General features: G+C 45.0%; 1 protein-coding gene across 1 annotated transcript in view; it reads right to left on the bottom strand.

Annotated features, from left to right (window-relative positions):
• Positions 1-16,760: 16,760 nt before the first annotated feature.
• The window catches only part of LOC111154022 (chromosome unknown C11orf87 homolog), a 45,767-nt gene continuing 37,077 nt past the window's right edge, over positions 16,761-25,450 (bottom strand). Inside the window, 4 exon segments of the mRNA XM_022513368.1 lie at positions 16,761-18,207; positions 18,209-18,425; positions 18,806-18,966; positions 19,217-19,631. Coding sequence (XP_022369076.1) covers positions 17,556-18,207; positions 18,209-18,425; positions 18,806-18,966; positions 19,217-19,631 — 1,445 coding nt within the window. The 3' untranslated portion in view covers positions 16,761-17,555.

Below are 25,450 nucleotides of genomic sequence, written 5' to 3' on the forward strand. Positions count from 1 at the left end.
CAATTAAGCCAGTGTGACACCTGCAGACCTCTGCTGGGGGACAAGACAGCGTGTCTCTTCTGGAGCAGGTTATTTTGGAACTCTGGGATCAGAAGGGCTGAAAGTCAGCCCCTCAAGTGCGTCTTCCTTCTGAAGATGAGGTGCGTCCAACGGGATGGGTCAGCTCTGTTGTCTGGCTCTGCTCTGCTCACCCCCAGCGGCCCTGGCCCGTACTGAAGGCCTGAGGACCAACACAGACCTGGGACCACTAACACTGTAGTCTGTGTGTTTGCTCTCAGAGTAGGTGGTCTTTAATGCTGCCTGTTTACCTCTGAACAGACTGGAATGAAGTAGAGGGGACGGCCAGCAAAGGGCAGTGAGAGAGAGTTTAGAGTCGGACAAAACCAGGATGGAAGCACGAGTCCCACCAGTCCCAGCTGTGTGGCTCTGGGTAGGTTATTCTACCCCTGCCCACCCCAAGTCTCTTCATTTATAGAGAAAAGAGTTAATAGAACTTATCTCCTAGAACCTTATAAAGTGTCATAATGGATCCTAAGTGCCTAACACAGAGCCCAGACACACTGCCGGTGCACAGTAAAGGACAGTCGCTCCCGATGGGGAACCACAGCGCGTGTTCTGCTTGCTGTGTTAGATGCACGATACGGATTTTTTTTTAAATCAAACTTACTGTATAGGGAGGCATTATTACCCCCATTATAAGGCTGAAGAAATAAAGTCTCAGAGGGTCTGAGTAAATTGTGACAGGTCCCATGGTTGGTAAACAAGGGAGCAGGAATTCAAGGTAGGCTTGACTAATTCCAAAGTCTATGCCCTTTGCACCACAAGATGCTTCCTCCTGTGGCCTGCAGAGCTGCTCACCCAAATGCCCACATCCACTGGGCGTGTAGCCAGGCTCAGCATTGTCCAAGGATGCTGTCATCGGGGTGCCCATCAGTGGGAGGCTGTGCCCGCTGCTGCCCTCCCCCACGCCTCCCAAGCTGTGAAGGGGGACTCTCACCCCATCGGAGGAAGATCAGCAGCTTGAGGCCCGAATTTCTGCAAGAGTCTCCCTGATGGTCCAAGAACTGCTCCAAACTGTAAACCTTAGTTTTCAGTTCTCACTCCTATTTTTGTACGAGATCCCGGGAGCCACTAAGGCCTTCAGTCTAAGGGTTACTGAGATCTGGCGCTCGTGAGCTGAGGTTCACACATTCCCAGAATTTGCTAACAAATCTGACTTCAACAACTGGCAAAGGTGGTATTTTTCGTTGTTTATTACCCAACACGTAGGCGGTTCTTGTTATGTCCCAAGCATTTTCTAAACACTCTGGAAATGTTCACTGGCTGTTAACCCTTATAATATGCCTTTGAAGGAAATACTCTTATCATTACTCTTTTGCAGTGGGAAAACCGAGGCAAGAAAATGTTGAGCGAGTCACCCAAGGTCCCACAGCTAGTGATTGTCAAGCTGAGATAAGAAGACAGGTGGTCTGGCTCAGCACCCACACTCTTAGCCTCCCCGTTTTGTCTGCAAGTGCCTGCTGCTCACTCGCTGTGGATGGTCTGGGTGACATGACACTGCTGCACCGACGGCCCAAGGGCTCTCATTACTCGTCTTTCACGACCATGACAAACACAGCAACGGTGTCTACTGAGTGTTCATTGGGTGCTAGTCACCATTCTAAGCACATATGAATTTACCTAATATATTAACTCATTCAGCCCTCCCTCCCGCCCTCCCACTCTTTCATCCTCACATCAGTATTGCAAACCAGAGGAACGGGGAAGAGACAACCTGGTAGCCTGCAGCGTCACCTGCGCACAGCTCGTAAGTCACGGGGCAGGGCTCGGAGCCAGGCAGTCTGCCTCCACACCCAATGCCCTTTGCCACAGACTATCACACTTCAAAAATGAGTCATCAGCACCTGTCCAGCTCTTGCTCCGTCAGAAAGCAGGGACGGGTACAGTACATACGCTGGGAGGGAATCTGAACCCCTGGGCATAGCCCATTTTCAAAAGAGGGGTAAGAGATGTTGGCCAGAGTCAACGTTCACGGAGTAGCCATGCACAGAGGATGAACTCTCGTTTTGGACCAGGCATCCCCTGCGTTAGCAAAAAACCGGGATGGGGAGGCAGAGGCAATGGAGGAACTGGGTGACTCAGCCAGAATCAGAGCTGTGGGGCCAGATGGTCTCTGCGACTTACCATGCGGCGATAGGCAAGACACTCACCTTCCCCAGGCCCTGTTTTCTCCCCAGCAGTTTTTGGATGAGGACAATCCCTACTTTGCAGCATTTTGTGAAGAATGAATGAGATAATAAAAGTAAAATTCTTAGCATCATGTAAGCAGCTCATTATTACTGCATCGATCACAGTGAAACGTTTCCAAATATTCCATTTACATGACTTGTTTAAAAAAACAAGCGAGCTCAAATCTCCACCAAACACTTGACACCGGCGTCTCCCAATGCTGGTTAGCTAACGGTGCCACTTTTCCTTTTTCTTTTTTTTTTTTTTAATGAAAGCACCTTTACTCATTTTCCCTTCCAGAAGCCTAATCTGAAAATTTTCCCCTCTCTATCTGGCTTCTAGGAAGAGAATGATATGATTAGTATTTCTGATATAGTATATGACTTTTTTGGCCCTGAAGGAGAAACTGATGATTTCCACCAGTGATGCTAATACACAAACAGCGATATTGGTAGCATTTTCTTTTACTGCTTTCTGAGCTGCCATGTACTTCCTCTTGGCCACAGCTCTGTTTTATGCAATTTGGTGGGTGTCTGTGGCTTTTGGGCTTGTTTTAGAGGCAATGATTCTGCCAACCCAATCTGCATAATTCTACTTACTTGTCTTTGTGAAGGAGAGACCAGGACCTTGCCAGATCTACTGACTCTGACATCAGGGTCTGAGAGCCATGGGGTTCTTTGGTCTTTTTCATGCCAACAAAAAAGGACCAGGCTCAAAAAGCTGGGTAATTCCATTTGGTTCCAGTGCTGTGTGTTAGTACGCAGAGAAATAGCATCCCTGTTCCACCCATACACAAAAAATAATGAGTATATGTCCCCTACAGAATCCCAAAAAATAAACTGTTTCCCTTCCTGAACTTGATGAAATTTTCCCTCAAGGTCCTCATTCTGCTTCATCAGGCACCCCTCTAGGAAGGGGGCTTTCACTTGCATTACCTACCACATGGGGACTTCGCTAAAGATGCATTTTTCTGAAAACGCATTTCCAGAGATTCAGATTTAGTGAGTATTGGGTCAAGCCCAGGTTACGTGCAAATTCCACAGGCTGAAAATCCCCTCTCTCCTCCACCCACACTCTTTCAGGATCTGACGTAAATGGGTTCTTGCACCACAGCCTGAGGAATGCGCTTGTGTATTTTTGTTTTGTCATGTCCCTTTGTTATTGAGGTGAGTGTCACAGAAATAATTATTTGAAACTGATAAGAAAAAGTCAGAGGAACGGTACTGTCTTCTAGCAGCAGGGAAAAGAAAGATGAGGGATTTTGGAATTAGGCAAACCTTAATGCAAATCCAGACTCGATCACTTACTAGCAGGGCGATCTTGGAGAAATTACTTAATGTCTTTGAGCCTCAGTTTTTCATCTATAAAATGGGAATAATAACCCCCCAAGAAGTTTACGCTGAGGGTTAACTGAGATAACCCAGTTAAATACAAAACAGGCACAAAGAAAGCACCCACCTGGAGTCTGGACAGGACAGCTCTTAAGTGACACTGAAGTGTCCCTTCGCTTAAATGAAGTGGACACATTTTTACAAGGAATGAGAATAAAGGTCAATGATGCTCTGTTGGGTTAAGATGGGGTCTTCCTGGAGATTTTGCCCCTGACTTGTCTTTCTCCTGCAAGGAATGGGACAAAGCCTGCAAAGACTCTACTGTAGGCCCACAGATGGAGTGACCCAAGGGAGCCTACGTCGGTGGTGACTGACGTCACCTAGACAAGCTCCTGAAGTAGATCTGGCATCCAGAGAGGCAAAGAGCCTACTGAGATGTGAGCATACTCTTACGCTCCACCCTCAATCCCAACAGAGAGTAGAGAAATCCGTGTCAACCAGACCAGACAAGACCCTTACCCCAGTGTTTCCTCCCTGCGTGGCAGGAAGCACCCTAATGTGAAGCCAAAGACGTCCCTTCCTTGAGGACCAAGCCCAGAGGGTGGAGACGGTTGGTTGATAAACTCTCCACACACAGGCCCTCAGTCATGACCCAGAATGTGTGTCTCTGTAGAGGGGGCACTAGGTTGCCGACTCGCTCCATTAGGTTGGCTTGGTGCTAGCTAGATTTCCTGTCAGGCAGACAAAGCGTGAAAAAATAAAAACTGTTGGCATAACAAAGCATTAAAATCGTTGCCACAGGGAAAAAATCAGAACTTTACTAATGGGCTTCCTTACTGATTTTACGGTTTTGCATTATTTTTATGTTGAACCACATGATGAGGATAGACTGGGAAGCCACATTTTTGTTGTTGTTGTTGTTTTTTTTTTTAAGGCCAGAGGTCTCTGTAGGTCTCAGTCCCGTCCTGGGGGTTGCCTGCTGAGCACGGAGTTGAGTAGGTGGTGGTTTCCTTGATCAGATCTTAAGGGTCTTGAAACCAACATTCTTGCACCCAAAGTCCTCCCTTAAAACATGCCCTCCTATCCAAGGCCCTGTAGGTTTCTGTGAGAATGAGAGTAGCATCTTAAATTATTCCTAGTCATAGTCATTGTTGAGTAATATCAGTTACACATGCTTGATATAGCAGGGTACAGTCCTGAGAAGGAAAAGTCAGATAATGTTACAGGAGGAACACCCTTTCATACTAAATTTTCAGAGACAGGCAATGGTCCTAAATCAAAAGTACTGTAGAATACTAAATTGCATTGTACTCTGGGAAGTACAATATCATAATTTATAAGAAAAACATATATTTGGTCATTCAGATGAAAATATGTATTTGGTCTGGATCCAAGGTTCCTGGCTCACACCTCCCAAAGCCTTAGAAATTTTCAAAGTGTGGTAAATAATCAAGGTGTCTTTTGTTATGTTAATGAAGTGACTCTGGGAAAGCACAGAAGGGTGGGGGCTCCTCACCAGTGGAGCCAACCCTGTGGTTAGAGGGTTGGAACTTTCAGTGCAAGCTGGGGAGCAGCGAGGTGGGGGCTGGGAGAGAAGAGCTGGAGGTGGAATCAATCACCAATGGTCAATGATTTAATCAATCATACCCAAATAACAAAGCCTTTGTGGAAGCCCAAAAGGGTGAAGTTCAGAGAGCTTCCAGGCTGGTGAACATGTGAAGATCTGGGGACAGCGGTGCATTCGTAGAGCATGGAAATCCACACCCTCTCCCCAATACCTCGCCCTATGCATTTCTTCAATCTGGCTCTTCCTAAGGTACATCCTTTTATGATAAACTGATGGTCTAGTAAGTAAAATGTTTCTCTGAGTTCTGTGAGCTGCTCTAGCAAATTAATTAAACCTGAGAAATAGGTCTTGGGAACTGTTGATCTGTAGCTGGAACTGCTGGTCGTTCCCTGTGCTTGCTGGCAGCGTCGGAAGGGGGGCGGGCAACACTCTTGCAGGACAGAGCACGGGACCTGGGAGGGCCGATGTATTCTCCAGATGGACGGTGTTAGAACTGAGCTGAAGTCAGAGAACAGCTTTTTCCCGGTACCAGAAACGTCCCCCTCCATAGGCTGTCATTGAGTCCAGCAAAACAAAGAAGAGGAGAACAGATCTTCAAGTGGAAGTAGGGCACAGAGTGGGACACTGAGCAGTTCAGAGAGCCGACAAGCATGCTGGAGTAGGTGAGAGGATTAGAGAGGAATGATAAATTGTGGCAAATCTGCCAAGGGCCTGTAGTTTTGCATTACGCTGTTCACTAAGGGACAGTGACACGCTTTCTAGTCCAAAAGGACAGGATCTAAGCCTCTCTTTGCCTCCACTCCAAATCTTGCCATCAGATCAAGATTTCTCTGTCTGCATGTAAGTGGGATCCCATGGCTTCCTTCTTGGACAAGAGAGTGAAAGAAGATGATATAATAAATGATCCGCTTGTGTTCATTCAACCTGGCTTATTATTTATGTAATTACAACTTGAACTTGGTTTTGCTTGTATTAGTTCATTCTGGAAGTCTTGTCTCTATAACTGAGTCATAGTCTCTCTGAGAGAACTGAGTCCTACCTTCTTCTTGAGCATCTCCCTCAGTGTGGAAGAACTGATGGGCACTGAGAAATGCCCAGTGACTGACTGCTTTATGATTCTCTTCCTTCAATAAATGTTCATTTGGCCTCAGTTCCTATGGCTGACACACTGTTCCAACACCAGCCCTGAGATGTATTAAGGCTCAGGTCAGAAAAACAAGATTTGCTGGGCTATTCCCACAAGCACAGAATAGGGGTAGTGTGTGTTGGAGAAGCACCACATCTGCCAAGTATTTCTTTGAAGATACAGATCATTGAAAATGCCCAAGATTCCAATGATGCCACACTCCTTGCCATACTCATCCAGGAGTCAAGTGAAATTAGTGACTGTCACAAATACTCTGTTAATTTTTGCTTTGCTGCTGCTGGTATGATTCAGGCTAGATTCCTACAGTAGTATCAAGTACTTCATCAGGCATGTGTCCATAGAATTTCAATTGATTCATTCACTTGTTTAGTCAACAACATTTATACTGAATAACTACTGAATGCCAGGCACTTTGCTAGAAACTAGAATGTGTTGTTAGAGCACAGAGCACATGAGTTTGCTACTAATGATCTACCAGAAAACTATGCCCTCCCTCTGCTGGCCACTCCCCATAAAAGAAGCGAAAAGAGGAACCACCAGGCACTCATTGCCCACTGTTGGTAGACTTTCATATTTATTTTCTCATGTAATGCACACAACAAGCCTTCACAAACCAAAGCATGGGAAGGTGAGGAACTTGTCCAAGGTATCATGGCCACCAAGTGAGAGTACCATGCCTTTCCCCATAATACTGGTTGTACTGATACTTCAACAAATTCACCAACACCCTAGGATTCCTTCTCACCAGCATAAAGATTCTTATCATTGCCAATGGTGTCACTGTCTGATCACTTCTCTCTTCCAAGAGAGCCAAGCAAGGTTTATCGTAGGTCCTGTACAAGTTCACAGTTCTCTGCAGGCGTGTCTCAGAACTGCAGCAAATGCCCTAGAAGCTAATGTCAGAATACACACACACCTCCAGACATACGGAGAACTCCTCCAACTTGACAGACAAGGAGGAGTCATCCAGGAATTACATGACAGCGACAGTGCTATTTCTTGAAGCTCATATGTGACATCGCAGGCTGTTCCACACAGGTAGGCTTCACCACAGTCTAAGCATGGCCTGGGGATGAACCCATTCAGGCTGTGCTAGCAAAGCCCAGACCTCCATCTAAACTTTTATTATTAATGATTAACTTTGTCCCCAACTCACGACAGCTAAGCAGCACCCACACCAGGGTTGCCCTAATCAACAAAAAAGAAAGTATCCGTCCAACTACTCCCTGCTTTTTCCTTCTCTCTTTGCTTCTTCTCCTTCACAGGAAGCATCTATTAACCCATCATCCATCAACTCCAGAACCTAACAAGAATATTCTTGAATATACGGTCCCTTATTGGTTCAATCCCTCATCTCCTGCTGCAGGATTTATGAAGCTGTATTCCATCTGGTGTCTCTCCATCCAGTTCTGTGGCCGCCATCACATCTATCCTGAATGTTGAGGCTGCCAGGGTAATATTTTAACAATCCAAACATATAACTCTGCTCTATATTCAAAATTTCCTATGGACTCCCCACTAACACCACAACAGCATCTTCTCGAAAGCTGCTCTTGAAGGACCTTAATAATCTGGCTTTCTTCTAGTATCAGCCTTCTTCTATGTCACTCCCAGTGCAAACGTAATATTCTCAAAATAGGCACCACATTCTTACCTCTGTGCCTTCAGACATGCTTTTCTTTCTGCTTATACTTTTCCTTTTCTTGATAAACTCCTACTCATCCTTTAAAACCAAACAAAAGCATCATCTCCTCTGGGAAATCTTTCCTAACCCTATCACACAGACTGTTGCTACTTATTTTGTGCTCCCAAAGTAATTTTTACATGTATTTCCTACCACAATTGAATTCAATTGAAATGTATTGTTAATCACTACAAGCCCCTCGAGGCCAGGGTCAGATTTTACCCCTCCCCGCTACCTGAGGTACGTCATTTAACATACTGCTCAGTAAGCATCATTCTGCCTACCCAGATCACTATTTGCTTACTTACAAAATTAGGGGCGCGGGTGAAATGGGTTTTACAAATCCATATAGCCAAACAGTCTGTTGTCAATTAACTCATGTATTTGCATAGCTTCTTGAAGTCTGTGCTTACGTAACACTTCCCCAGTGCGGCTTCTCAGACCACCCTATTTAAAACCCAACACCGTCTTCTGGCACATTCCGTATCCCCCTATAGTGCATGATTGTCTCTATAACTCTTTTCTCCCTATAACGTACTCCACAGTTTAACTTACTCATGTGTTTTGTTTACTTCTCTCCAAAAAAAAAAAAAAAAAAAGAAAGAAAGAAAAAGAAAAAAAGACAGACATTTCCATGAGGGCAAGACATTTACCTATATTATGTAATCCTACATTTCTGGCACCCAAAGTGATACCTGGCACAGAACTGTCTGCCAGTGAATATCTGTTGACTGAATGAGCTCTCAAGTATTAGGGGTGAAAGGCTCAAAGGGATCATCAACCAGATTAAAAAAAAAAAAGTCAATGACACCTAATGACTGGCCAAGCCAGGATTTGCTAAGGGGACGCTGTCAGACCGTGAGGAGCACAGGCTGACCAACAGCAGTCGGAAGCAGGGCAGTGTAACTGGAGTGAAAAAAAGATGCTACTAACAAAAAAAAAAAAAAAAAAAAAAAAGATGCTACCTATGGGTGAGTCTAAGAACAAGAGGAACCTGGTGGACTCTGCGAACAAGCCTGTCACATGACAGCCACTCTCACATGTTGGGCATGACCACGATCTTTTGTACATCTCCCCACAGGATGCAGTGTGGCAGAAGGAAGGGGGTGAGGTGCACAAGGGCAAAGATAGAGAAGGGGGTCTCCTGGCCTCTCCTTGCTTTGGTGTTCCCTGATGACACAGGCAGCTTTGGAGCCTAGGGACGTCCACATCCTCCTCTCCTTTCATGGCAGGATCTTTAGAAAGGCTGATCCAGGCTAAGGCACCGACACTTACCATCTCCCTCATAGAGACTGGTCTGGGGTCTACAAGACAAACCCCTAGGACCAAGCTCTTAATGGGGGGACTTCACATACTGCTAAGTAGAAGGTGGAGACGTTATCTTCTGGACATCACCAAATTCTAGCCATTCAACGTGAAATAACTCCCTATGTGTAAACAAGTAAAACGAATAAAGCATGTTTTAAGCATCTCTTACTGGAGGCCCATTTATTAGTGGGTCAGTCCCTCTTCTACACCCTTTCCTCCATTTAAGACTTAGCTGTGAAGATTGAGTCATGGCACAGGAATTGTTTTGAAAGCAAAATAGCCCAAGTCTAACACTTCTTGTTGGCTGCATCAGAGGGCCCTATAAGGGACCGCAGAGAAGCAATCTATCCCTTCTATTTCCAGGTAATTTGGGGGAGAAAGGGCTCCAAATGTTGCTTGAGGAAGGTGGATTCCAAGGCTCTTGGTCCCAAAGCCCTTGAATGCCCTTGATTCAGAGACAAACAGCTATGGAGAGAAGTCCAGTGATAAGTGTTCTGATTGGATCAGAGAGTCCATGGACTGGGAGGCCAGCAGGGGCTTTGGAAAATCTCTCTGGCCATACTGGGGGGAGCCATTACTAGAGAGAGTACAGTACTCTCCTCTCTCCTACAGAAAGGCAGTGACAGTGGTGGTGACCACAGGCGATTAGAAGACTTCTTATTTCCCATGGTCTAAATGGGATGCACTAAGGGACTCAGAGATACTCATTTGGCCCAACTGAAGGGGCCCAGAGATGCTTACGCACAGCAAAAACAGCAAAATCCTATGTTTGGCACAAAAGAGCCACTGCAGACTCAGAATTGGGGAGACTATAAAAAAGGTCCAGAATCCTAGGTCCCAGTGTTGGGTACAACCCAGGAAGCAGATGGGACCAGCCACTCTGCAGCTCAAACCAGAAAGGATCCGTTTTAGACTGCACAGGTCTGAGCAACCTTCCTCCTCAGTCACCATCATGTAACAGGAAGCATTCCTAAACATTACAGTGGAAAGAAGCAGAAAAGAAGAGAATTGGAGAGTTTGAAAATATTCTCAAAAGGACTACCCAGCAAGTTCGTCCCTGTGAGAAACAGAAGATGAACCATAGGAAGACAGAACCGCCACATCTGTTTTGCACATCTGTATGTGAAGGGTGAGTATTGTTGACTTCTCAGTGCATTTCAGGGTATTTCTCAGAATTTTTAAGCATCTGTGTGAAGCTTTGTACCAAAAGGTCACTACAAACCTCTAGGTTAAAATTAGAAATTCTAAGTCAAAGCCATGACCTAGGGAGGGAGAAGAGTTGCAGATGCAGATAAAGAATGGTCAGCATAAAGTAGGAAAGAGGGGATAAGAAAAGTTACCACTAGAGCGCCTTCTTGGTCTATAAAGTTGTGAGAAGTAGAACTAACTTTTCAGAGAGGCATGCCCGATACTGTCTACATCAGTTCAAGACTGGGACATATTTAGAGAGGAATCATTGGAAAGAGATTGGACTTCAGCAACTAATCAGAAAGAGAATACCCAGCTAGTGTTTAATAGTCGACTCAGGAAGAACCAAGAAGTCAGTGAGTGGGTCCCTTGTCAGTCTCATGAGACCTAGCTGAGTCAATACCCATCCCCTCTCTTGAACCAAAAAACTGAGGTTAAAAAATATTTACCTCCTGGGCATAAAGCAGACCATGATTAGAGATTAGATTGTGGCACTAATCCATACTTCCTGCCACCTTTTGGTAGAGAAAGCTATTCGTTTCCACTCTAGAATTCAACAGCCACTAGAAGTTTTTCCCAGCTCAGGGAAAACATTTCCAACGTGCAATCTGCAGTTCTGGGGCAGGGGCGGGGGGGGGGGCGGGTGTGGGTAGGGCAAAGCAATGAACCAGTATTGGGAAGACGCTGTGTCTTCTTGGAAGCCAAACAGTGATACAAGGTAAAAGATGCAATCCAGGGGCGCCTGGGTGGCTCAGTGGGTTAAAGCCTCTGTCTTCGGCTCAGGTCATGATCCCAGGGTCCTGGGATCGAGCCCCACATGGGGCTCTCTGCTCAGCAGGGAGCCTGCTTCTCTCTCTCTCTCTCTGCCTGCCTCTCTGCCTACTTGTGACCTCTGTCTGTTAAATAAACAAATAAAATCTTTAAAAAAAAAGATGCAATCCATACCCAGATTATCTATCCAAATGTGGAGAGACTGGGTAGAAGTTCACAAAGAGATACATGTAGGATAATAATCAAGCTCTCACCTTTAGGAAAATGAGCGAGTAGGACCTTAATCATGAATTAACGTCCTTTCAGGAATACAAAGGTTTAGTATGTAGTAATATATGAGTCAAATATCTCCCAGTTTAGGATCCCTTATCAATAAGCTTCTCTCTCTCTGCTATACTCTAACCGCCATTAAAGGCTCGTCATAAGGCTGAAATCAGGAAAGAGACAAAGCCCATTGCAGACACGGGATGCCACCTATGGCAGAAGGAAGCTCTGGTAGATAAAAAGAGGCATTGAGAGGAAAATTTGCTTCTTGCCGTTTGGAGCAATTCCCAGAAAAAAAAGAGGAGATGGAAGAGGGGGGGCAGGAAGCTGTTTAGGGGTTCGAGCTTCTCTCCTCTACACACAAGAAGAAGGGGTGTTGCTTCATACACATGTACATAGTCTTGGAGAAGTCCAAGGCTTAGGGCATACTGGCCACCCCACCCTCTGGAATGGACCAGAGTGGAGCAGTAAAACCTTGCTCTTGGCACCATCTGACATGGAGCAGGGCTGGCTGAACTGGGGTGGCAAGGGCGGGTGGGGCCATGCCTCTGAATAGTAGGTCAACAGCATGCAGGATACCCAGAAGTTCCCATATCTACAAGAGGACAAAGTGTGACAGCCTGCTGGACCTAGTGGGGGCAGGGTGCAGGATACACAGACTCCTATGGAAAATGACTTGAGACTCAGGAGAAAGGCCCAGGGTCTAAGACTCAGCGGTGAAAGTCAGCACGAAAGCTAGAAAGGACAACAGCACTTCAGACGGGAGAGCCGTCCTATTCAACCACTTCCCAGTGGAGTTCAGCCAGGACCCAAAGAATGTAGATGAATGTGAGGCTTCCCATTTCACTCACTGCCACAAAATCATGTCAGCCATATCCTTTCCGCACATACCTGATTATACCAGAGAAGGCAGGAAAAGAGGAGATCTGAAAGACTAAGTATATGACCTAGAGACCTGGAGCTTCTGCCTCAAAGGACTGCTAATCTCAGTTTATTGGGTGATACTAAATTTATAAACTTTCCGTTTTGTGAGGCAGTTGATCTGAAGTGAAGAAGTTCTGATGAGTAATAATTCAAAATAAAAACTAATTTCTTTCAGCATCTGAGGGCAATAGCATGAGTAATTTTATAATCTTACTATATTCTACATCAGGAAGGAAATAGTGTCCAAAAAGCCAATTAACAAGAAAACTCTTTTATTGATAGAAAAGCAAAACAAATTTTCCATGAATTCTAATATCTGTTTCATTCTGTTTGTTGGTTATATTTGAGTTCAAAAAATCAGTTTTTTTCATTGCTCTTGTCATTGTCGTTGTTGTTTATCCCCCTATGGGAACAACCCAATGGAATCACAAGTGTCCCTGCTTCAAACAGGTAGAACTACCTTGACAAGACATTGTCCTCAATTAAAGTTAATTAAATTCTTATTCTTAGCTAAGCATTCCTACATGGCACCAACTGGTTGGTGACATTAGTAAGTACTGATGTCAAGTCATCAAATCTGTTTCTCAAATGTTATCAAGTAAATCAGAAACCAAATCAGAGTCAGATTAAGGTTCAGTTCAACCCCTTTATAGATAGCTTAGTTCATTCAAACGTGAACTAAAACATCTATGAGACAAAATCACTAATTCCCAAAAAGGATGGCCCAGAGAAGTGGTTTTCCAAATTCAGATTCAAAGTCCAGATTCACAGGAGAATGGACCCGAGGAGCCTGACCAGATTAAAGTTCCTGGTTTTAATTTAACCTACAACTTCCACATAATATCAGCTAGCAATTGCTCAACTGTTACCCACAGAAAAGCATTTAAAGCACATGTCTACACAATGGGAAAAAATGGAATTTTAACCATTATCTAATTAATTCAATTGATATAGACAAAAATGGTAGAAAAGATCGATGCCAAAGTTTTTTTTAAGCTAATTTATCCATATTATCCAAAAACTCCATTCCAAACTAAACAGATAATGGTTAAATTTTCACTTTACCTTGAAGCTATGCAGATATAAGTTGTATCTCCACACAACATATAGGTTGAAAATAAAAAAATCAAGCCACAATCCAGGTTTTGTGGTCTGGACAGCCCAAAAGCTCTTCTAGATATTTTTACTTCCCATCTAGATATTTAAACCACATAGGTATGGTCACAAATTCATTATCATTGCTACATTTGAGTCACTAACTAGGAAAGGAAGCTTATCTAATTACCAACTCCCCGAGCCAAACAAGACTCTCCCTTCCATTAAAGAAAGAGAAAGTCATTCGGATTTAACCCCAGAGAAATAAGTACATGCATATATCTGACTTCTCAGCATCCTCTCTGGATAAGAGGATGGCACAATGGTTTGGTTTCCATCTCGTTCTTGTAATGACAGAAAAGAGAATACAAAAAGTCCATTGTAAATTTGTACAAAATGTATGCATATATAAATACATATCTATGGGTGTATATAAATTCTAAAGAAGATTATATTCATCTACATCTTTAAGATTCAGAGTCCCATACAGTTGACATGATGGTTTTCTCACTCCAATTTTCTCATTTTTTAAAAACAGTAAGAATCAAGCATGCCACCTTATTAATACTGAACAGCAAGTGCGGAAGTTGAGCTGTAGCTGCAGGGATTTGAAGCAATTCATTTGACGGGACATCAGTGAACAAAATCCTTAAAATAAATGCAGCTATTTCCAGATTGCCTTTTGTTTCATATAAATGAAATCCGAAATGCCCTGTTGGTAGCATCCCAAACTCCTGAGACTGACAACTGAGCTCAATAAGATGCAATGTTCTAAACAGGGTCTGTGCAAATTGCTCGGATATGTGCTTATTGCAATAATTTGGTGTGGGGACTGGTGTTACTAGAATTTCATGTAATTCACTATCTCATAAAAAAAATCTCAAGTGACACCACCAGAAGCTTAGAATTCTGAGTATATTAAACTCAGCATGGAATTTGACTCACAAACCACATCATCTTTACAAAGAGCACTATTAAAAATATTAAGCCACAGTCAGTTAATGGAGAAAGGCATACAGATTTAAAGGTGCACAATGAGAGCATGTTACGGATGTGTGCCATGTTTAGAGGTATCAAGATGCTTTTTAAATGGTATACATAACGCTTTCACTTCTCCTGTGTCCTCTATTCCTTTGGGGAACTCCGACATAGGACGCTCAATAATGACCCGCTAGAGTGTACCGGCTCTCCCTGGAAGGGGTTATTATTGCATGCCTTGAATGCACTGCGATTCATAAGGCAAGAACGTATGAGTGGCTTCAGCACCAAGGAAATGGAATCATCATCCAGCACTGCTCACGACAGAACATCTTATTGCTTTAGTAAAATGGGAAATTATTCACTGCAAGAAGTGCCCCCAAACAAGGGGAAGAAGGTAATATCCACGCACTTAGGGGAGCTTACTGGAAATGAGGAAGCTCCCTTCTGAGTCTCTGGTTCTATTCAAATTTCAAGTCCGAAAGCCATTCTGTAATAAGGTATTAAAGAGCTACAGCTAGATGAGGGTGAGCTACAAAAATTAATGGACTTTCTTCTTCACAGTGCCTTAGTCATTCTGATGTACAATGTAGAGCTCTGATGCACTAAAGGATTCCCTAGCGGCCTGAGGGAGGTACTGCATTCTTTTACCTATTACTAGGGAGTGACTAAGGCACTGGAGAGAGTCTGGTTCATTGTTTAATATAGTGAACCCAAAGATTCTACCTGGTCTTCCTAATATTACAACATGGCATGCTTAAATGATGATCCTCTGTGCTTCAGGAAAGGATGTGAGTGAATATCTAATGGGTTTGGTTAAAACTAAGCTTGTTAAATTATTTGTATAAAAGATGCAGACGGAACTTGACCTAAAACCTCATAGGTAATATTCTTCTCTACATAAGAGCACAGAAGCCTGGAACCAAGACAGAGAACCTAGAATTACTAGTTATTTCAAAGAGGGATGCACTTAGGGGCACGGTCGCCTTACACTCTGCAGGTTAATAAGAACTCTTCCGGTCGAGCTTTCTGTGGAACATCCACATTCCTACATTGTCCAAACATTTAAACAGCTGTCGAAGATTTGGTTCCCAAGAAAGGATGCCACTGCATATAATTAAGACTGTAACACGTTTCTGGCCCCTTCTATCACCAGTCCAAGGGGAACAAAGTGGGAAATAACCATAAGTGGACCCCATTTCTAACACAGACGGCCTTGTCTGGCATCAGGAGGGAGAAGAAAAGCATTGATCTTCTTCTTTCTCACTTTGCTTTTCTCTCAATCTTTTTTGGTGTATCCAGCCAACACAGGTAAGCCAGACTGAGAAAGAGAAAGGAGCCCTTCCTTCACTGCACCTCGGATGCAGGCACAAGTTTTTAACTGAACAGGCTTCAAATATTGTCATCCTACAAGTAGTTACCGGGTTTAACTTCCCTTGAAATTTGCACGTCCTGTCATCCAAATCGCCCGATATCCCCACCAGCCTCGCCCCCAAACACATACAGTACAAGCAAGCACCCCCCCATCTGCCTCCGGGGGTAACTGCACGCAGGCAGGACCACAGGCACTGTTTAAATATTAACCATGTTTTAATAGATGGCATTCCTGCACATCCATTATTTGTCTGTTTTCTGTTGTGGTTGTTTCTGTTATTCGCAAAAGAAAAAAAGAAAACATATGTGTTATCTTTTTATAACAGTCGACTACAGAATAAGGTACAAAAGAACACCTCTGGAAACAGCAGAAGCCGGGTCTGCACCACTGAATTGCTCATCCAGTGGTGACCGTTGTATCAACAGCTGGAAATGAAGAACAAGACTATACAGTTTGGGGGATGTAGTACAGAACTATAGTTTGCTTCTGTATTTGGTACCAATATAATAAATATATAACAAAGGTGCACTTGCTCTAAGAATGAAACAGAAACATTCTGGTTGGTTAGATACTGCACTTTCAGTACTGTACATCACCTAGTAAATTTTTTTTTTTTACAAAAAAGGTAACTTATGCAATGTATAATAATAAAACCAATAGTACACGCAAACCCGATTATAGAAAAAGAAGAAAGAAACCAACAAAAAGCTAAAATAGTCATTTCTCAAAACAGCCCCTCCTCTGCCTCCTCAAGCAAAGAAAGTAACCAGTCCAGGGAAGCAGTTTCAGCACCACACCTGGCTGGACAGCATCTGGATCCTCAGTGAATCCTGAAGACGCCCCAAGTCACAGGTGGACAGCTGGGAGCGGGGCAGAGAGCTAAAGCAATAGAGTTTCTTTTTCTTTTTTTCTTTCATTCTTTCTTTCTCTTTTTTTTCCTCTTTCTTTCAACTCATTTAAAGATTTTCAGCCAACGAGGGACATTTCTAAAAGTAAATTTAAATGCCTGGTCCTAGAAAGGGGAATGGTTAACTAAGGGCTGAGGAAGAGGGCTGGCCAGAGATGGGTACATGTCACACACATTTTTCTGGGACTGTCTCTGTGGCCTCTTGTAGTTCTGGTGCTTAATGTAGACGTTTTCTTTATCATATAGTATTGCCTGAGCCCAGCGGAGGGTGGATATGGGGAAGGGAGGGAAGCTGAAGGAAAAGTGAAAGCTTGGGGGTGGGGGGAAGGTAAGTGAACCTTAACTTGACAGCTATGTACAACACACCAGGCCCCCTCCCCTCCCTTTGCTCCAGGAATCAACGCCTTTTTAAAAATATTTGGTAGCTTGTGCGGTTTCTTCTCCTTATTGTGGGGGGGAGGGCGCAGGGTGGAGAGGGAAGACGCATCCTTCATCAACAATGAGAAATTAGGTGATTTGTCATGCGCTTGGATTGTGTTATTAGTATATAATTACTATAAATATTAATAATAAAGTATTATCAGCATTATTTCTTCTTTGAGACTTTCCTCGCCCAGTATTTACAAATGCCGCACAGTGCCTCGGCGGAGGAGGAACAGAGAAAGGGGAGGGCAGACAGGGAAAGGGGGGGGGGGGGGAGAGAAAAGTGGAAGAAGAAAGATGGAGGGAAAAAGCAAGGACGGCAAAGATGCTGGAAATGAGGAAGGGGAAGGCGGGGGCTAAACAATCAGGACAGGACCACCGTTTGCAAAAGGCCCTCGTCAGCTGTGTCCAAACAGGAGGAGGCCGCGTGTGCTCCTTGCGGACTGGGGGCCGGCGGGGGAGGTGGAGCGGCACAGGGACCCTGGCGTGGAAGGCCAGGGGACGAAGACGAAGAGGAGGCGTTGGAGGGGGTGCAGAAGGCCAAGTCCCGGGGCTGCCTCTCCAGCCGGGTTTCTTTCGCATGGGTGGGGGCCTGGCCGCCCACCGGTGGCAGCCCCCGGCCGCCGCGGTTGCTGCTGCAGTGATCCCGCTCGTACTCCTCCTGCGCCCGCTGCATCTTCCGCTTCTTCATCCTCCGCTTGTGGATGTGGAAGGTGGAGAGGGACAGCACGATGAGGCAGAAGATAAGGGTGACCAGGACAATCAGCACCAGCGTGGAGGAGAAGGACTGGAAGAGCTGCTGTCCCACCTGCGTGATGCAGGTGCCGCCACCGCTGCCGCCCGCGCCCGGGCTACGGGCGCTCGCGTTGCCACTGCCGCTGGCGTTGGGGGAAGCAAAGGTCCGGTTGAGGAGACACGGCGGCAGGGCCAGCCTCAGCTCCTTGGGCGCCCTGGCACTCATCGGCGCTGGGCTGGGAGGGGCCGGGCCCACCAGACTTCCTCTCTTGGGCAACCGTTCCCACCAGGAAAGAAGAGGACGAGCCCACGCCACCCAAAACTACTCCCTGGTGCGGGAGGGGATGCACGCGCGAGCGAAGGGCTGAGAGAGCAACCGCGGACAAGCAAGCCGGCCAGGAAGCGAGCGGTGCCCAGGAGGTCCTCTCTGGCCCCGCCTGGAACGCGTGTCCGCGCGCCCTTTTCCTCTCCCAAGGCACCACGCTGCAAAGAGAACAGGCTTAGTTAGGATCCCGGCCGCTGCCCAGGGGAGTGCGGAGGACCGGAAGGATCAGCCACTACCGCAAAGCGGCCCTCTGGGCACACTGTCTCGGCCGGGCGCTGCCCGTCTTCTCCGCAGCCCGGGGACCCCAACCCGCCCGCCCCTGGCCGCGCACCCCAGCCGCCAGCTTTCGCGCCGCGCCACTCGCTGGGAAGGGGTCTGCGCCGGCACCGCGGAGAGACAGATTACTCAGCAGATAAGGCAGCCTTCCTCGGCCCTCCACAACTTTCTAATTGGAACAGACACACAGCCGCCTGGGAACGCGGTCCCCGCTTCCCAGAGCACCGACTCGCCTCCTTCCTTCGCCCTCTTAGTGGATGTCTTCCTGTGCATCCCACCCTTCCCAGCACCCACCCCCAAGCGCCGAACAAGCGGGCTCCGGGTGCGCAGTACTGCCTTCTCTTCCCTTCCCCTCCAGACTCCTCTTCCCCGGCCGGCTTCAGGCCCCTTAAGTCCCATTCCCAAGGGGGCACCACAGCAACCACATCCCACTCCGCCTCTGTCCGTGACCACAGCTGACGCGCTGGATCACGCTCCCTCCATTCTACAGTCTTCTTCCCTGGTACCCCCGCCCCCCAATCAGAAAAAGAAAAGCAGCTGAAACACCTTTTTCAGCTAAAGCACATCCCCGCAAACGCCCCCTTCTCTCCATCTTCCTGTGCCCCGCACTCGGCAGTATCCTGCTTCTTTCTAGGGGGACTGGAAATGGAAGGGTCTGGGTTTTCGTTTGCAAAGTTTGGGGAACGGACCTTCCCTCCGGCCTCCCCAACCCCAGCCCGAGGCTCTTCCCGGGGACCAGAGCCAGGTAGACCCGCAGCACACAGCAGAGCCCCCTTGCCGTGCTCGAGAGGCAGCTGCAAACTGTTGCACTGCGGAGCACAGACGAGGCGCGCAAGCCGGGTCTGGGCAGGGTGGGGGCCGAAGCTATGGCCAGGGGTGCCTGCGCAGGCCGCCGGGGCTGTCCGACCCGCTCGCGCCCCACCACCCAGCAGCCTGGAACCTTCAGCCGCACCGCGTCCCTTACCTGGGGCCACCAGCTGGCTGCAGGGAGGGAGCCCCCGCCGCGCGGCTGCAGTGGCGGCTGCAGAAGGCGCGGAGTGAAGGGGCCAGAGACCAAGCCTCGCTGCTGCCGCCGCCGCCGCTTCGGGGAGCTCAGCTCACAGCCTATTGCCAGAGAGGCCGGTGACGTCAGGCAGCCACTGCCAGGGCTCCAAGCCACCCCTCAGGCCCCCACCCCACCCGCATACCCTAACATCTCATCCTGGCAGAGTGAGCCTCTGCCATACATTCCCAGTTCCCGGTCCTTCCCTTCCCTGGGGCTGGGTACGAGGAGAGACCCCAGCACGGCGCAGTGAGAGACCCACCTTCGGCACTCCTAAGCCTGGGAAGGGAGGAAGCTTCAGCTCCCCAGCTTCTTCACCCTCAACCCTCTTCCACATGGTCCCAGGAACACATTTTTACACTCTAGAGAGCCATCTCCCCGCAGGGTACACATTCGATTTTTTTTTCCTCCTTTCCCTGGGCTGATGAGGATTGCTCTCCCCTGCAAACCTGTCTATGCTGGCCTGGTTCTGAACAGAAACTGCGTGAATATGAGAAATGAGAGGGGCATTTCTGAACACAAGTGGCAAAACATTAAATACAAACCCGAACGTGTATTTAACATTGAACAATGCAAATTAACTGTTTTCCTCTCCACAAGAGCCTTCAACTTACCTCTCAGGTCGCCTGACTCATGGTTCCCCCTCCACTCATTCACACACACATCTCCAGGCCCAAGACTCACTCCCTATATTAAACACTCTCTTTTGAAATCTAGACACTTGTGAGCACACAAAGCACACACAAGGCTTACAAGGCAGGAAGGTGAAAATAACTTAGAGGAGTAGAGAAATAAACCGTGCTATGAAAATTCTGTGCATACCCCCTTACTTTGCTACAGTGTTAACAATAGCCTCTCAGCACATTGGACAGAACTTCCTGAAAGATTCTGGTCACCCCACCTACATCCAGGCAGAGATAAATCAACTCTTGCTTTAGGACCCTTGCAAATGTATGAATAGTGCACCTCGCTAACAGTAGGCTACTTTAAAATGAAGTATTCTCATTTTTCTATTGGAGAAACCAGCTTGGAATAGCACGTAAAGACACCATATGATCTTTGGAAACATTCACTTGTCTTATTAAATATGCATTTCCTTTTTCTCTCCCTGTCTTCTTTTCTTCCCACCTTTGAGTCTAATTTAGTGCCTGTACAATATTTACCTGCAAAATTGAGTGGTGCAGTAAATAGTGCTTTTTCTTGCTATCCATCCAAACTGGGAGATAGCAGGAATGACTGACACCTTCCTAACTGCTTGCAAGTAGAGGGTTTTATAAAAAAGAGGGTATGACACAGGGAATAAAAGTTTGTTTGTCATCTGGGGGTGCCTTTGGACCCTGTGTCCCTATCTGGTCCTACTCTAATTTCTCCTTTTCCTCTCCTTGCTCACAATTTACATATGAAGAAAGAAATGCATATCTCTCTTCCAAATTTTGGTTTTCATTTATTTGAATAAAAGCCATCAGATTTTTCTTCATAATTGTCTCGATCAAAAAAAAAAAAAGTATCCCTATTTAAGCTAATACCAGTACATGCTGAATCATGCAAGATCATTCAGAGCACAGATTAATGCCCGTGGCTGCAGGACCCACATGGTTAATGATGGCCAGTGACCTCAATGCTGGCTTAGCTTTCCTACCTAGAATGAGGACCCCCGATGCCCTGAGAAACCCACGGGCCATATTTGGCCATTCTGACTCAGATGGGCTCAGTGGACGGAATGGTGAGCCTCGTGATCACTAAGTGAGACTTCACCAATAACACTTGACATGCAATGCCCCATTTTTGTACAATCTCTTTGCTCCTGAAAAGTTGAGTTTAATCAACATTTTGTAAGGAAAATCCAATTTTGAATACTCCAAAAAGAGATGCAGCTATTTAAAGAGACTCTTTAGAAAAACTGTCTGGTAAAGCAAAGGATCTTTACATAATTAGAATTAACTCTCACTAGTCTGTTTTCTAGACTTGGAAGAATGAGTTATCCGGTTTTCCCAATGAGAAACATGCATACCTTTACAATATGTTGTAATGGGATTACTGCATATAAATATACATATAAATATAAGTATATATATAAATATAAGGGGGTTCCTTTTTCACCCCAAGCTTCCAGGTGTGAGTAGGTTGCCATTGTTCTTTTTCTTTTGTTATAAATGATAACCATCTGTTACACCACGAGTGCTAAAAGTGCACCATTTTCCACAACCTATGGAAAGACAAGGTCTTACCTTAGAGAATTTACAGTCTACAGCAGATGAATGTGTTCCACAAGACAATGGTATTTAACTGGAAATGATTTAGGTAAAGACATCAATTTTTAGGTCAAAAGCCCAGCACACTTTCCACCTCCCCTTCTCTTTCAAGAAGAATGGGCTGTAGGTTCATAATTTGTTTTTACCCAGAAAACGAATGTGCTCACAGACTTAGATGTCACTGGGTAGTGGAATTCAAACCCCAGGAACACCACTGACAGTAGCACGCACACCTCTGGGTCTGCAGGCACTGAGCTCACTGAGCTGCTGTATGATTCTGGAACATCTGGGACAATGGCAGGACTTCTCCCAGACAAAACGCTGCCACTGTTTTTGCCCCCAAACTTCTCAAGCCACACCTTCAAGACTGGAGGGCCAAGAAGCTTCTGAGATTTCCAGTGTCTTCCCTTTCTAATAGGAATGGCCCTCTTGACTTAGGCGCACTCCAAATATTCAGCAACATACAGGATTTGCTCTCAATTTTGATGAGGGATCTCCATCTAGCATAGAGAGATGTACCATAAAGGCACCTGTTATATCAATCCAGAAAAATACCACTGAGTCAATAATGACAAGGAGTGCCATTACTATTATTATTATCAACAAAACACCTACTATGTGCCGGGCTGCAGTAGCATTAGTCCTCAACCCAACCTTGCAAAGTTACTTTTGCCAAAGCATAAAATTATTTATTCATTCATTCATTGGCTCATTTGCTCAACAAAACCCTGTGACTCCCTGCTATGTCAGGTGAGGAAACGAAAGCTCAGGGTAGCTAAAGACCATGCCCAGGTCACTTGATCACTTAATAGTAAGTATATTATGGATATCAAAACTAAGTAAGTGGACTCCAAAATTAGTATTCTTTTCATAGCTAGTGGTCTCTTTCTCTCTCTCCTTCCACCCCTCTCTCTCACACACACACAGTATCTCTAATTCTATCCCTATTTCAATTCTATCTCTGTTGCTGTCTACAAGTATGAACAAGTAAAATTTTAAAAAAGCACAGCTGTTTGGTTAAAGCAGAGGAGGGGATGTGCAAAGCCCCATTTTGGAGGTCTCCCCCCTCCCCTGGCACGAGTCCACCAGACACTCGACACACACTCCCTTGAGTGGAGCAGAGTCCAGTCTGGAAAAGCCTCCAGGCCCAGGTTATCTAGGCACATCATTCTGGACCACAGCAACATGACACATGTGAGGCTCCTCACAGATCGACTGGGACCTGGTCAGAGGATGTTCAGGGCCAGACATTCTGCCCAATCATCTATCTGGACGAACCTGGGCCCTTGCATCCCTCCACTCTGTAAGCTGTTATGTTGCTGTTAAATCAACTGCTGGCCCAGCCAGTGATTAATTAATAAGCAAAGTAATGACTGAAGTTCTAGACAGTTTTCTCATCTGTAAAATGAGAATAATAGCAATAGTATCTTCTCTGCAGTGCTATTTTATGCACTAAGCATACACTAAACATTCAGTATATGGTAGTTCCTTAGGCTACAAAGAAAATTACTAGGATTAATATTTTATCCCTGACAGTAGAAGCATTATACTGTTTTGGACATCAAAATTCAGGTAATTTTTGTTAAGTTTGAGCATCCTTTATGATAAGTTTGAGGATAACTATAAGGGCAAAGGAACTGAAAACAGTAACAGACAATGAACAATTGTAGGAGCTAAGAATATGAATCTTAGAGATAGAAAGACATAAGGGATGCAGGAGAGAATCTTCAAATGTTTGGAGCATCATCAACAGAAGATGAATTTATCCTACTCTAGGTACTTACGAGAGAGCTTAAATATAGTAGAACAGATAAAGGGTAGAAAGCATATTTCCATTCACTACTTTGGTATTGGAAAGCCCTTTCTAATCATGCCGAAGACGGTCATCAAAGCCAGCAGTTTCCAAAATGGGGGACTCAGATCTCTGAGAGCACATTAAGATTTTTTCCCAGGGGTAAATGGGTATGTATATCTTTCAAGGAATCATTTCCCAAATCCACAACCTCTATGTGTCCTTTTCCCTAAAATGTTTCAATCTAAGGTTAAAACTTATTCTTTGTCAACACTCCAACTTTACATTCGCCAGTCCTCACCAACCATGCATTACTTAGGGTATAAAAACAAAGGAATAACAAGAGGTTGTATAATTCTTGATATGGTGACAGCAAAGCATAAAGATCATCTGTAAGAAATATTGATGGGGTAATGCCTTATTTCATCCAGGTGACAGACTCATTCTAAGGCTCTGGTCTATCCGTATATTGATTTATCTTAGAATGAGAATTTAGAAGTGAGAAGTTGTCACAGGCATACAAAGATCCCAGTTTATTTAAATTAAAAAATGAATCCAGACTTTTTGCACAAGAAGTAAACCTCATTTGTCTATTTTGATTAACAATTTGAGCTGCATTTATCTGATAGATCATATGGAAGTCATATTATACAAACTGAATGAACTAAATCTATCAATCTGATGTTCTGAAATAGATATTTAAAGTATATACATGATATGGGAAATGCCAGAAATTAATTCCTTACAAATATGATGGTTAAAAAATTTTAGATGTCAAATTCAAATACCCAAAGGAATCCATGATTTTCCAAAATTCTTTAGGGAGTATTCGGCAGAAAAAAAAAACCCAAAACAAAAAACTTTGAAGGTTTCTATTCCAAAGCATCCAAATCCTGTGACACGATCTGAAAAGTCTCAAATCCAAACTAGAATGACCCATCAGGCGTGTTATAAAGATTTCATATGGGGGTAAGAGTTTAAACCAGGTGGCTGTTCTAAGTTTTAGAAAAGCTGAGAGCCTACACACCTTTATATACCTATCAAGATATTTTTAATCTCTAGTTACATAAACATATGCTCTACCCTTTATGCCTCATAATAAAGGATTGTCTAATCAAGCCTCAGACCCATTTAAACCTGGGTATCTGCACCAAAAGTCACGATTTGTCTAGATTTGTCTTACTGTATTATCCCTGACTGCAGAAGTCATTCCTTCAACAGTGTGTCCCTACTACATGCCACCAATTGCACTAGGTTCTCAGGGTATCAGTGACCAAGGAAAAGTCTCTGTAATCAGGAACTTGCATTCTAATTACACGCATGATTATATTCTGATTATCTGGCCAAAAACAAAAAATACTACAATTCTTCTCTTTTCCCAATATATGTAAATCAAATATCACTTGCATCAAAGAACAGAAGACTGTGAACTGCGTGGACTGATGGACGTGAGGCTAGAGCGGTCAATGGGTAAAGCCAGATGGACCAGCCAGTGTTAAATAATTCATAAGATCTTTGTGACCAACAATTCCTGGAAAATGAGAGTTTGGGGTCATGATCAGAAAGCCAGTGCTTCTTTCAGGGGCCCTTCATGAGAAAGAGAAGCTGAAAATATTTCCACCATGTGCAAAAAGGTCTATCTAGACCAGGGTTTCTCAGCCTCAGTAGTACTGGCATTTGGGGTCAGATAATTTTTTATTGTGAGAGACTGTCTTGTGCATTATAGACTGTGGTGGTAAACAGAATTCTCAAGATGGTCCCCCACTTCTTCCAATTATTCAATCAAAAGCTAATGAGGGCTGCAGTGAAGAAACTTTGGTAGATGTAATTAAAGTTC

Source organism: Enhydra lutris, unplaced genomic scaffold (genome assembly GCF_002288905.1).
Source record: "Enhydra lutris kenyoni isolate GAN:26980312 unplaced genomic scaffold, ASM228890v2 scaffoldscaffold34, whole genome shotgun sequence".
NCBI classification, from domain to species: domain Eukaryota; kingdom Metazoa; phylum Chordata; class Mammalia; order Carnivora; family Mustelidae; genus Enhydra; species Enhydra lutris.